Source organism: Microtus pennsylvanicus, chromosome 12 (genome assembly GCF_037038515.1).
Source record: "Microtus pennsylvanicus isolate mMicPen1 chromosome 12, mMicPen1.hap1, whole genome shotgun sequence".
Classification (NCBI taxonomy): Eukaryota; Metazoa; Chordata; class Mammalia; order Rodentia; family Cricetidae; genus Microtus; species Microtus pennsylvanicus.
The window spans coordinates 35764648-35778656 of NC_134590.1; the positions used below are offsets into that span (position 1 = coordinate 35764648).

Genomic DNA, 14009 nt, shown 5'->3' on the forward strand with positions numbered 1-14009 from the left:
GAGGCCACACGAGTCCCTCAGGGCACTCCCGCATTAGCTGTCTTTCCCAGAAGATGGTGGTCTTTACGCCATCACCAGTGTCAGATGCAGAGGGCAGGGACATGGCGCCTGCGCTGCGTTTGGGACAACACCACCCTTGTACAAGGAAAAGTGCACGTTCCTAGAGGTGACTGACTTTCATTGTCAGATAGTACAGTGGTGATGTTAAGGACAGGGCAAACGTAATAATATAAACAGCAAGAACACGTTTTATCACCAAATGTTCCTGTTTCTGGTGCTTCTCATTTGTTTGTTCTTCTCTCTCTCTGTCTCTCCCCCCCCCCCCTCTCCTGTGCATATTTTACATGTGTGAGAGCACACTGTGTGTGTGTGTAGGCAAGGTATCAGTGGTCACTGATATGCCAGTCTTGGAGTGTTCTACTCTGTCACTCTCTGCTTTATGAGACGGCGGCTCTCACTTAACCGGAAGGTAGGTGGTGGCCGGGAAACCCCAGTGATTTTCCAGCCTTCACCCCCAATAGTACTGAGGTTACGGGCACCAGCACGGCCACGCCCTGCTTTTCACTTGGCGCTGGAATGCGAGTTCAGAATCTCACACTTGCAAAGCGTGTCCCCTAGTCACCTCTCCTAGAGCCCGTGTGTGTCTACGGACTTTTTTTTTTAATTGTTCTTGTTGTTTGTTTTGAGACAGGGTATCACTATGAACTCCTGTCTCTAACTCACAGAGATCTTCCTGCCTCTGCCCCGCCTAGTGCTGGGATCAAAGCGAGTGCCACACTTACCCTAATGTGGAAGGTGTTTTTCCCCAACATTTCATCGTAAATGATCTAGTACATAGAGCGGTTCTCCTCCAGTCATGTTTTCAAACCATTCGTTCCCATTTCCATGACTTGTAGTAGTTTTTACTCTGGCTGGTGTATTCTCATGTATCAGAGAGTTCAAAGCTGTTTAGACCAGACTGCAAAGTTATTCTATGATCAATTATAATTACATTTATCGAAACTCTTGTTAATCATTCACTGAAGTTTAACTTTTTCTACTCAGGAGTTAGAAAAAGTAAATATTATCACTCTTGAAGGTTTCAGAGTGCCATTTTTACCCTTTGAGTCTGTGACTCTTAGAAATAGCAGGTGCTATGGCTGTAGAAACCATCTTTGGCAATTGTCCCCAAGCAGTTCTATCTCTTATTTAAATTTGATTAGAAGTATCTCAAAGAATAATGAAGCCAGGCATGGAAACACAAACTCAAAATTCCAGCACTCGGGAGGCAGAGGCAGGAGGATTGGGGGTTGGAAGTCAGTCTCACCTTCATAGAGAAACCCTGTTTCAAACAATAAATGCAACAAAAGAAAATTTAAAAGGATGGGGGATGGGGTGCTTGTAGCCAGTTTGCCTAGCTGAGTTCAATCCCTGGAAACCACATGGTGGAGGGGAAAAATGTGAGTCATTCCTTTTTTCTCTTCTCTTCCTTCCGTCCCTCTGTCCCTCCATTCGGCCTTCCCTCCCCTCCTCGCCTTCTCTTTCTTTTCTGATTTGAGGGTGGGGGAGCCCACAAGTCACAGCCCGAGCAGGAGGTCAGAGGACAACTTTCAGTTCCTGTTCTCTCCCTCCACTCTGATCTGGGGATTGAACTCAGGTTGTCAGTCTTGAGGGCAAGTGTTTTTGAAGCCATCATGCTTCAAGATTACTATTTTAAATCTGTCATGCTGGGGTGGTAGCACACGCCGTTAATCCCAGCACTCAGGAACAGGAGAATCTCCCTGAGTTTGAGGCCAGTATGCTCTACAAAGAGAGTTCCAGTACAGGCTCCAAAGCTATACAGAGAAACCCCGTCTCAAAACAACAACAACAACAACAAATCTGTCAGGTTAGCATTTCCTACATTTTATTAAAATTAAATAAAGTTTAGCCTACAAACCACAATCCTAGAGAATTTAGACAACAATGCGTACACTAAGAGAGACTTACATAGATCTAATCTACATGGGAAGTAGAAAGTATAAAAAGACAAGATCTCCTGAGTAAATTGGAAGCATGGGGACCTTGGGGTAGGGTTGAAAGGGGGAGGGGAGAGGCAGGGAGGGGAGCAGAGAAAAATGTAGGGCTCAATAAATACCATGGGGAAAAAAATAAATAAATCAAGTGCATTTGGGGATGGTGGTGCACACCTTTAATCTCAGTACTCTGGAGGCAGAGGCAAAAGGACCTCTATGGGTTTCAGGCCTCCCAGAGCTACACAGCAAGAATTTGTCTCAAAAGGAGAAAAAAAGTGTGTGTGTGTGTGATTATAATGTAAGACCTGTGACATTAGATAATTAAATGAATTATATTAACTAATTATAACTGTATTAACTAATTTGCTTAAAGTCTAAATAATATTGGTAAGGGTCTAATATCCCCTCAATGGGACGCTAAAATTTTGAGCAAATACAATTAACATTATAAAGACAAATGAAAAACACTATTTTAAAATTATGTTAGGGCTAATCTTTTTTTTAAGGTTTATTATTATTTATTATAATATCCTGCCTGTATGTTTGCCTGCACATCAGAAGAGGGCAACAGATCTTATTAGAGGTGGTTGTGAGCTGCCATTTGATTGCTGGGAACTGAACTCAGGATCTCTAGGAAGACTGCTCTTATTCTCTGAGCCATCTCTCCAGCCCCAGGGCTAATCTTTTAACCCTAGCACTCAGGAGGCAGAGACAGGAGGATCTGTGAATCTGAGGCCAGCCTGGTCTACATAGAGACTTCTAGGACAGTAGGAATACAGCGAGAGACCCTGTCTCAAAAATAAAATGAAATGTTATGACCAGAGAGAAGACTCCGTGGCTAAGAGCACCGTCTGCTCTTGATTTCCAGTACTCGCATGGTGGCTCATAACTGTGGCTTCAGTTCCAGGGAATCCCTCTTCTGGCTTGTAAGCATAAGGCACACATGTGTCACATATGGGGAAAACACCCCCACACATAAAATTAACAAACAAACAAATAAATAAATGAATCGTGTTAGCCACGGGCTAAGTAGTTTATGGATCTGGTAGCTAAAAACGTATTAGTCTTTTAGTTCTAATTGCAGCAAATCTTAATTTTGCCTGTATTAATAATATCATACAACTTTCCCAAAGGAGCTTTCGAAACTTCTTTTTCCAAAGAAAATTTATTTCTTCCAATCTTTGAAGATTTACCTCGATATGTATAAGACCTCAAAAAGCCTCCCGTTGAAGTTGCCAAGACTGCTCAGAGGTTAAGAACATACTCAGTACACACCCAGGTGGACCTGAGTTTAGTCCCAGAGTGAAGGAGACAACAACCTGGGTGTGGTCCACACAAGCACAGTGCTGTAGGGGCAGAGACAAGGACTGCTGGGCTTTCGGCTTCAGGGAGAGACCCTGCCTCAAAGGAATGAAGCACACCCAAAAGCCTCCCCTGCGCTTCCCTTGGACACTAGTTATAGTTTTCAGGATACTGTTTGGGGGGGGGGGGTTGGCTGGAAGACTTAGAGGTGATTTTTCTTTCTTTCTTTTTTTTTTTTTAAAGATTTTTTTTATTTATTATGAATACAGTGATCTGCTTGCATGTATGCTTACACTCCAGAAGAGGGCACCAGATCTCATTCAAGTGGTTGTGAGCCACCATGTGGTTGCTGGGAACTGAACTCAGAATACCTGGAAGAGCAGTCAGTGCTCTTCACCTCTGAGCCATCTCTCCTTTTTTTTGTTTTTCGAGACAGGGTTTCTCTGTGGTTTTGGAGCCTGTCCTGGAGCTAGCTCTTGTAGACCAGGCTGGTCTCGAACTCACAATGATCCGCCTGCCTCTGCCTCCTGAGTGCTGGGATTAAAGGCATGCGCCACCACTGCCTGGCAGAGGTGATTTTTAATGTATGTCAGTGCATCTTAGAAACCTGCAGTCTTCTGACATTCCAGACAGAAGCTTGGGCGGTATGTGGGCCAAGGAAGATGGATAAATCATGGGATTCATTTCTCAACGTTGTTTTTGTGGTTTTAACACTAACTTTTGCTTAAGAATTTCAACACCTTAAAAAAAAAAGCTATATAAAGACAGTTTCCTTCCTCTTGCATTTTGCGACAAGATCTTAACATATCCAGCTGGCCTCCGACTCTGGAACCTCCTCAGCTTTCCAAGTGCTGAGATTACAACCACCCCAGCTATTTTCTATTCTTTTTACTTTTATTTTTTAAGCTTTGACTACACATTTAAGGTTTCTTGTGTGGGGAGATACCATTTGTCTCAGTGCATGCAGAAGCCAGCTTGTAGAGGTTGGCTCTCTCTTTCCACCCTGTGGAAAGTAGGGGGCTGAACTGATGCTTTCAGGGTTAGCGGCCCACCAGGATTTTTAAATATTTGCTGTCTTGTTTTATTTTTATTTTTGCTTATTTTCATGAACACAGAAATAGAAGAGCACAGCCGGGCAGTGGTGGTGCACACCTTTAATCCCAGTACTCAGGAGGCAGAGGCAGGCGGATCTCTGTGAGTTCGAGGCCAGCCTGGTGGACAGAGCAAGTTCCAGGACAGGCTCTACAGCTAAACAGAGAAACCCTGTCTTGAGAAACAAAAACAAAACAAAGCAAAATAAGAAAGCATGATGAACGCTCATTGACACACCACTTGGCTTTTACAACTCGGGCTATTTTTAAAAGCTTTTTTTGGTGGTGGGGGATGCTGAGACTCAAATCCAGAGCCTTGTCCACTTGAAAATGTTAAGGTTTATTTTCTTTGTGCTTATGTGTATGTGTCTGCTTGTGTGTGAGCATGTCATATTGTCTGTGGGGAGGCCAGAAGAAGGCGTGGGGTCCAGCTGGAGTCACAGGGAGCTGTAGCTTCGGCACTCAGTCCTCTGCAGAACAGTGAGTGCTCTGAGCCACACAGCAACCACCTCTGCGGGAGGAGTTGTGCCTTACTTTGTTTATTTGTTTGCCTTTAAAAACTTTATTTATTTGACTTTTTGAGACAGGGTCTCATGGAGCTCAAGCTAACTTTGCAGCAATTAATCTTGAACTCTTGATCCTCCTGCCTCTAGTTCCTAAGTGCCGAGATTACAGGCACATCCCACCACACATGCAAATAAAAACTTGACAGCTTGGTGGTGCTTGCCTTTAACTCAAGCACTGGGGAGGCAGAGGCGGTTGGTCTCCGTGATTTCAAGGCTGGTCTGGCCTACAAAATGAGTTCCAGATAGCCAAGACCAAAGGATAAAACCTTGTCTCAGCTGGGCGGTGGTGGCACGTGCCTTTAATCCCAGGCAGAGGCAGGTGGATCTCTGTGAGTTCAAGGCCAGCCTGGTCTACAAGAGCTAGATCCAGTACAGGCTCTAAAACTACAGTGAAATCCTGTCTTGAAAAGCCAAAAAACAAAAAAACCCACCAAAACCCAAAAAACAAAACAAACAAAACCCCCCGTCTCAACCCTAAAACAAAATAAAAATAAACAAATAGAATAAAAAAATTTAAAAAAAATTTGAGGGGTTGGAGAGATGGCTCAGAGGTTAAGAGCATTGCCTGCTCTTCCAAAGGTCCTGAGTTCAATTCCCAGCAACCACATGGTGGCTCACAACCATCTGTAATGGGGTCCGGTGCCCTCTTCTGGCCTTCAGGCATACACATAGACAGAATATTCTATGTATACATAATAAATAAATAAATAAATATTTTAAAAAAATTTGAAAAAGAAAATGATTTTTAAAAGATCTATTTATTTCTTTGACATATACGTAACATTTGCCCAGTGTTATGCAAGCTTCTCCACCTAATGATGCAAAGAAATGGTTGGACAAAGTCCTCAAAGAGGTGGAAAACAAGGAGAAAAAAATAGACTTATCCCAAGCTCAGGAACCAGCCGGTGAGGGCTTGACCTCGAGTGAGTTTCCCAACATCTCGTGCCCTGACGCCTCTTTCACAGTGTGAAGCAATCCCTTAAATCCCTAAGGAATGTCAAAAAGCATGTCAGCCTTTGTGTGTGGCATACAAAAAAGTGTTGACATAGGTTGCGTTTAATAGAAAACCATGTTACTGAAGACTGTAGCGTAAAGTTCGTTTACAATAAATCCAGGGTCAGTGAGCTGACTCAGTGGGGGAAAGGACTTGTTGTGAAGCCTCGTGGTGTGAGTTGGATCTAGAGAACCGCAGAGCAGGAGAAAACTAATTCTCCTAGTAGACCTCTGACGTTTACACTTGAGTCACTGCACGTGAGCATCCCTATTCCCAACACACACACAGAATACAATTTTTCTTTTTCTTTCTTTTTTTTTTTTCGAGTTACTGACCAGGCTGACCATTTAATTTTTTTAAACTAATTTATTTTTATTTTATGCACATTGGTATTTTACCATGGGTGTTAGGTTCCAGAATTAAAGACAGTTGTGAGCTGCCACATGGGTACTGGGAATTGAACTCAGGTCCCTGCAAGAACAACCAGTGCTCTTAACCACTGAGCCATCTCTCCAGCCCTCCTCCTCCTCCTCCTCCTCCTCCTCCTCCTCCTCCTCCTCCTCCTCCTCCTCCTCCTCCTCCTCCTTCTTCTTTTTGGAGACAAGGTCTCTCTACGTAGCTCTAGCTGTCCTGGGTCTCACTAAGTAGATGTGACTGGTTTTGAACTCACAAAGAACCATCTAACTTTGTCTCTCAAGTGCTGAAATTAAGGGTGTGTGCTACCATGTTTGGCATACACAATAAATTTTAAAAATCAAAAATAATGTAAGCCAAGCAGTGGTGGCGCACACCTGTAATGCCAGCATTCAGGAGGCAGAGGCAGGCAGATCTCTGAGTTCAAGGCCAGCCTGGTCTACAGAGCAGTTCTAGGACAGACTCCAAAGCTACAGAGAAGCGCTGCCTCAAAAATAAAAACAAACAAAACAAAAAGTAAAAGCAAAACAAAACAAAAAAGAAAGAAAAGTAAATTTAAAAAACAAAATGCAAACACTGGCATTTCCTAACTAATAAACAACACACATCATTTAAATTATTTTACTTGGATAAGAGAAAGCATTTTTGTGGCATATTTTAAAATGGCATAACATGTTTGGTTAAAGAAGTAAATGCATGCTAAAATGCTGTGTAAAATTTATGTATTCATATTCAGTGGTATTTTCTTTTCTTTTTGTATTTTTTAGTTTTTTGAGACAGGATTTCTCTGTGTGTAGCCTGGCTGTCCTGGAACTCGCTCTGTAGACCAGGCTGGCCTCAAACTCAGAGATACACCTGCTTCTGCCTCCCAAGTGTTGGGATAAAAGGCGTGTGCCACCATCATTTGGTTTATACCAACTTTTAAAACCATTATTTAAGATTAATTTTTTAAATTCTATGTATATGTGTGTCTTTGTGCAAGTGCATGTGAGCACAGGTGCCCTCACTGTTCGGAAGAGGCCATTGGCTCTCCTAGAGCTGGAGTTACAGGCAATTGAGAATCACCTGTCATGGGTGCTAGGAGCTGAGCTCAGGTCCTGTCATGGGTGCTAGGAGCTGAGCTCAGGTCCTTTGCAAAAGCAATATGTGCTGGCAGCCTCTCCAGCCCCCTCCTGAAAACATTTCTTAAAGTATGGTGTCTTCCTAGCAAACGAGTTAACTTTGAAGTTAGACGTGCACTTTAGAGTGCCAACGAAAATCTGGGAGCTGTGTTGTAAGATCACAGCCGTCTTTCCACCCTTCAACCAAGCTATGTTTTATCTGAAAGCTTGTCCAGTACAGATAGAAGTCACTGGTTTTTGAGAAGTGGAGGAAAGGGAAGGACTCTTGACCGCTGTGGGACATTTGGCAATGGTCTAGGGACACTCGGGCTGTCACAAGCCTGAAGCAAGGCTGGTTCAGGCTGAGAAATTAGAAGGGGTGGGGAGATCCATGTCTGTTGATGAACATCGTAGAATACGCAGGATAATCCATCGCAACAGAAAGTTGCCCAGCCCCAAATGTCAATAGCTCTGGGGTCGAGAAACCCTCACACTATGTCAACAGCATATGTCTATGAAAGATAACATTTCAAAGCCGCAGAAGGATCACAGCTAATATGGACGCCAGCAGTGCTTTGTGAACTAATAAACTTGGAATGGCTGACTGCTTCATTGGCAAACTCACACCCCAACCTTGAGACTATTTACTCAGGGGCTCCCAGGTGCCCCACTTTCTGGGGCAAATTTACAAACTTAGATTATTATTCATATTTATGAATATGATCTTTCTTTGATCATCAAAACTGAAAGAGTTCATATTAGTTAGTCAAGACAATAATGGCGTTCATTTTTCATTCTATTCTTAAAGAAAGAAGGGTACCACCTGAGAAGGCCAACTATCTATGCAACTTTACTTATTTACTTTGAAAATTATATATTATTATTTTGTAGGCATGTGTGTATATGTGTGTCTGTTTGGGGGTGGGCGCAGGCCCTAGACCTCATGGGAGCTTCTCTCCTCCTACCAGGTCATCAGGCTTGGCAGCAGGTGACTTTGCCAGTTGAGTCGTCTTGCTAGTCCTATTTATTTAGTTACTTACTTACTTATTTATTTATTTTGAGACAGATTCTTGTTTTTTTGTTTGTTTTGAGACAGGGTTTCTCTTTGTATCTTTGGCTGTCCTGGAACTCCAGGCATGCCTCGAACTCACAGAGATCTACCAGCCTCTGCCTCCCAAGTGCTGGGATTAAAGGCATATGCCACCACACCCAGCGAGACATTTTACTATGTAACCCAGGCTGGCCTGAAACTTGAAATCTTCCTGCCTCTACCTCCGAGTGCTTGGATTGGTACATTGGGCGTGTATTGCCTCACTCATCTGACTGTTGGGAGGCAGAGGCAGGCGGGTCTCTGTGAGTTCGAGGCCAGCCTGGTCTACAAGAGCTAGTTCCAGGACAGGCTTCAAAGCTACAGAGAAACCCTGTCTCTAAAAACCAAAACCAAAACAAACAAAAGCAAACAAACCAAACCAAAACCTACAAAAAAAAACCACACACACACCAAAAACCAAAACAAAAAACTGAATGTAAGAGATCTCCTTCTTTTCTCTTTTTAAAATATATTGAATTTTGTGACAGTGTTTTTGCTGTTGCCCTGCCTGGCCTGGAACTCTGTGTAGACCAGGGTAACCTCAGACTCACAAAGATAGGTTTCCCGAGTGTTAGGATTGAAGGCACATGCCATCAAACCCAGCTAAAATCTTTCTTCTATGAAGGAGAAAACAACATCCACATATCAGAAGGAACAGACACGAGGGAGGGAGGAAAGGGCCCTCTGAGGGCATCCTAGCTGCCGCATCCATTGTCCCTGCTGAGTCAGCCAGGAAATTGCTCCTTTTTGCTTAATGCCGACTTGGATTCGGTCTGTCACTACAGCGAGCACATCCTGACGAATATACCGCCAGACTCATATCTGCGATATGTCCGGAATAAGTGACAGCACAAGGGAGCAGGAGGAATGGACTTGATTACATCCTTGATACATGGCTCCCGGATTACAAAGATTAAGTTAGAACCCCAAAGTATTCACTCACTGGACATCCGTACCATAACGTGTGCCAACGGTTCTGTGTTAGATGCTGGAAACATGAAACCCAAGAGCGAGCAAGCCGAGCAGGTGAGAGGGCTCAACAGGGAAAAGCACTTCCCACCAAGCCCGAGGACCCGAATTCCATCCCTAAGATCCACATGGTGGAGAGAGAGAGAGAGAGAGAGAGAGAGAGAGAGAGAGAGAGAGAGAGAGAGAGAGAGAGAGAGAATGACTCCCTAAGGTCATCCTCCGACCTCCACCCCTGTGCCTCAGCCTGCCCATGCTCCTTCCCAAACCAAATAAACATGGCATAAGAACACAAAATCAAAGAAGCAAGCAGACAAAAAAGAAAAATAAAAAAAAAAACCAAAACAACAACAACAACAAAAAACCACAGCAGCAGCATCAAAGAAAGTCTCTGTAGGAACTCTGTCTAAATGAAGAGGAAGGAGAGGATCAGGGGCTGGAGAGACGGCTCGGTGGTTAAGAGCACTGGCTGCTCTTCCAGAGAACGGGGTTCAGTTCTTCCCACCCCCTGTCACACATGGCGGCTCACAACTGTCTGAAACACAGACACACAGGAGGCAAAACACCAATGCACGGTGCATGTAATGCAATGTGCGTGGTGGCACGTCCTAGCACTTGGGAGGCAGGGACAGGCGGATCTCTGCGAGTTCGAGGCCAGCCTGGTCTGCAAAAAACAAAAACAAACAAAAAAGGCTCAGACCACATGGCTGCTGTGAGCCCACAGAAGGACAGAAGGGACAGTTACCTCTGAGGGGGTAACAGTCTAAAACAAGTTTCCCACAACACTGGACAGAAAAAACGGGGCTCTGAAAGGCATTTTGTCTGGCTGGAACGTGCTAGGAGGGCTGGGTGTAGAGTCCTAGCAAGGTAAACCTGGCCACTGCCAACAACACATCAGGATGGGTCGTGCGTGCTCCCAGAGTGACATGGCAGCTGGATGAGAGAGTGGCCAGATGTGAGCTGACGTGACGGCAGGGGTTGTGTTTTGAAGGACAAATGAAGACCCTCGCCTCAAAGCTTTAGGAAGCCACTGAAGGATTTTATGCAGGGAAACAACCTGATACATATTTCCAATCTTATTCTGTCAAATGGGCATGATTATAGCTTGTGAAAATTACGTACAAGAGTTAATTAGATGCTTAAAAATGGATAAGACAAGTCTCACCCTTATTCTGCTCCAAACACTATTAAAAATTCAGAACAGAACATCCAATGGCCAGTAGGATTATGGGAAATTTACGCCAGGGGTGTAGACTTACGTTAAGGAATCATAAAGTAGCTTCAATAACACAGAGTCTAAGTCAGTTGGGAGCTTGCCTAGCCTGCACGAAGCCCTCAGTTTGATCTCCAAAGCTACACCAATCAGGAATGGTGGCTCACACCTCTATTCACAGCACGGGAGCTGGGGCAGAAGGGTAAGAATTTCAAAGTCGTTCCCAGTTACATAATAAATATAACAAATTCAAGGCTAGTCTGGGCTGTGTGAAGCTTCATCTTAAAAACAAAAACAAACAAGCAAACAGAAACCCAAATTCCTCGTTAGTCTGTAGTGAGCTAGACAGTTCAGGTTGCCTGTAAACCAGGACATTTCAAATTGAGATAAACTTTTGGAGATCATTCTAGAGCTAAAGTGACTCTAATAGTTATTGTATGGTTTTTCAAAACCTCTGAGAAGTAGAGGATAAAGTATCCAAGGGTCACATAACACTTGAGCTTTAAATTAGCTTTAATTTAGTAAGTGCTTTTAAATTACAAACTAACTCTAAAGAATGCTTCTCCTGGGCCACAAGGAGAAGCAGGAAGGGAAAATACTCTTGCAGCACAAAAATATCAAAATAATCTCTTTTATGTTAAAGAAAAGGCTGAGAGGAGATGTGGGGAACGAGTTCACTTGAGGCTACCAAAGCCTTACGAGACTTCTCTCTGTGCAATAGGTCACCGGGTTAGGCAGCACATTTCACTGTCTGGCTGACATCAAGGGACTCCTTAGGTCACTTATTTAGGCTAGTGGTTTAGAAATCATAAGCACATCAGAGAAGTGACTTGGGACAACATGATTACTTAAAAATGGAACCTTCTGAGATGGCTCAGTGGTCAAGGCTCTGTAGTCAAGCCTGACAACCTGAGTTTGTTCCCCAGGACCCACGTGGTGGGAGGAGAGAACCGACTCCGGCGAGTTGTCCTCTGACCTCCACAAGGGTACCGTGGCACGTGCACAGGGATTGGTGTGAGCACACATTCTCACACCACACGCGTGCACACACACACTCACACAGTCATATACAAATGTAACAGAAACTTAAAAAAAGAGTCTAGCTGATGAAATAGAGGAAAAGGGAAACCACACAAATACAGCTTTTTAAAAGTTACGCCGGCTGCAACAAATGACCTTGAAAACGTAGGGCAACCTGGTTCTCGCCAAGGGAAGATGTGACTGAAACTATCGGACTAAATATATAAGATATATGTTTATGCAAATTCAGAAAATCCAAAGAAAAGAGGGTTAAATGGGTATGTTTTATGTGCCTGGGCATTTTTTCCTGTTTGTACATATTTGAAATGTTGATTCCTTAGGAGTCAAATGATTTCCCTTAGCACATTATAAAATGTTATTGCTCACATTTTTCATTTTAAAGTATAACAATATTTAGAGTAGTTTATTTTTCTCAAGTGAACTATTTATCCAAGAGGTTATATCTGATTTCAGATGGTAGCCTCCCATGAGGCTGTGCCACTCCGAAGTCCCTAGGTTACTCTTTAATAAAAAAGACTTAAAGAGCATTTAATTATGTTGCCAGTCATACAGCTCAGGTTTATAGCTGCTGAATTTTATTCTGAACCGTGGCTAAGATAGTTAATCTCATTGAGCTTCAGGTCTCCTTAAGACGGGAACAGTGAAAAGGAGGGCCTGTTTCATGGTTGATATGAGGGTCAAACGTGGTACACAAAAAAGTGCTTCCCATAACCTGTGGTACCCAGTAGGAGCTATTATTTCTCCTGTGCTTTCATGATTGCTTTAATACACCGAACATTTTCCAGCATAAATTCCGACTTCTGAAACACATTGTTTTAAATACCTTAGCAGGGTCTAATATTCCCAGTTTTTATATTATTGCTTTCATTTAGCTCCCAACACATGTCGGCCCACCTGTTTTGCTGCGTGGCACACATAATGCCAGACGTGGGCTATAAATCATTTCGCTTTCCATTTTTAATATGCACAGGTGAGCTATAGGCGATTCCCTTTCTACTATAGCTAAGTACCACCAAGAACAGGAGCAACAAATCCGTACTGAGAATGATTGTGCATTAATATTCTTCTGGAATCAGGATGTGTTATTGGAAAAGAAGCTCAACCTCTAAATCTATAAGCTGCTGCTTTCCCACAGAATAAAGCTAGACGCCCATTACTATAACTTTAACCACATAACTATAGATTTTTAAAAATGGCCTTCAGTTGCAACTGTGAAAGAAACTAAGCTAACATATTAATACCAGCTTTGGAAGATGAAACATATCTTACTTTAAACATAAAAATCGAGGACAGACTTTGTGAGTTAGCATAAAGTTAGTGGTGCCGATTTTTACTAGACTACCCCTTAAACAGAGTGTCTGAACCCCCACACCTGAGCTCAGAAGCTCTTGTGAGAAGCCGGCTGTACAGTACCTTGATCAGGTTGTGTCCCACAGTGTAGACAGCTGTTAAATTTCCCTTCTCTCCTGGCGCGTGCATACCTGTGCCAAACCCATGCCAAGCAACGAGGTAAGGGTTGTGAATTGTAATCCAGTATTTGACACGGTCCCCGAAGGTCTGGAAGCAGTATGTGGCATAATCATTGAAGAGATCTATCAGAGTTGCGTTTTTCCAGCCCCCATATTCCTCCTGTAGTGTCAAAGGCAAATCCCAATGGTATAAGGTAACGATGGGCTCCATATTCCTGAGTATCAGCGAGTCCAGAAGCGCGTTGTAATACTGGAGACCTTTTGCATTCACGGCTGCTACTGTTCCATTGGGGAACAACCGTGGCCAGGAGATTGAGAACTGATAAAAAGAAACTCCTAAAAATTCCAGAGCCGACAAGTCTTTTTCCAGAAACACGTAACTGTCGGAGGATTTGGCTGTGATGTTGACATCTCTCAGGTGTGTGTGGATGAAACGATCCCAGATCGAGAGTCCTCGCCCGTCTGTCTGCCGACTCCCTTCCACTTGAAATGCTCCAGTCCCGACACCCCAGAAAAAGTTTTTAGGGAAAGTGTCATAGAGAAACAGCTGACTGGCATTGACCGGACTCACATAATGTTTTTTATCCCATAGCGCTCTCCCGTCTCCAGAGAATCCGGTAACAGCTCGCAGCAGAACCAACGCTGACAGCACGACAGATCTTTGCAGTGCCCTGTTGGACATTGTTTTCCTAGAGCGTGTGTTTCTTTCATCAGAGCTGAAGAAAATCCATTCATTCCCTGGAGACCCCGCTGCACCGCCTGCCTTCAT

General features: G+C 43.6%; 1 protein-coding gene across 1 annotated transcript in view; it reads right to left on the bottom strand.

The window, feature by feature from the left end:
• The window catches only part of Klb (klotho beta), a 32133-nt gene extending 18124 nt beyond the window's left edge, over window positions 1–14009 (bottom strand). The window contains exon 1 of the mRNA XM_075943481.1: window positions 13185–14009. Within this exon, the coding sequence (XP_075799596.1) occupies window positions 13185–14009 (825 nt within the window). The remainder of the gene's footprint in view (window positions 1–13184) is intronic.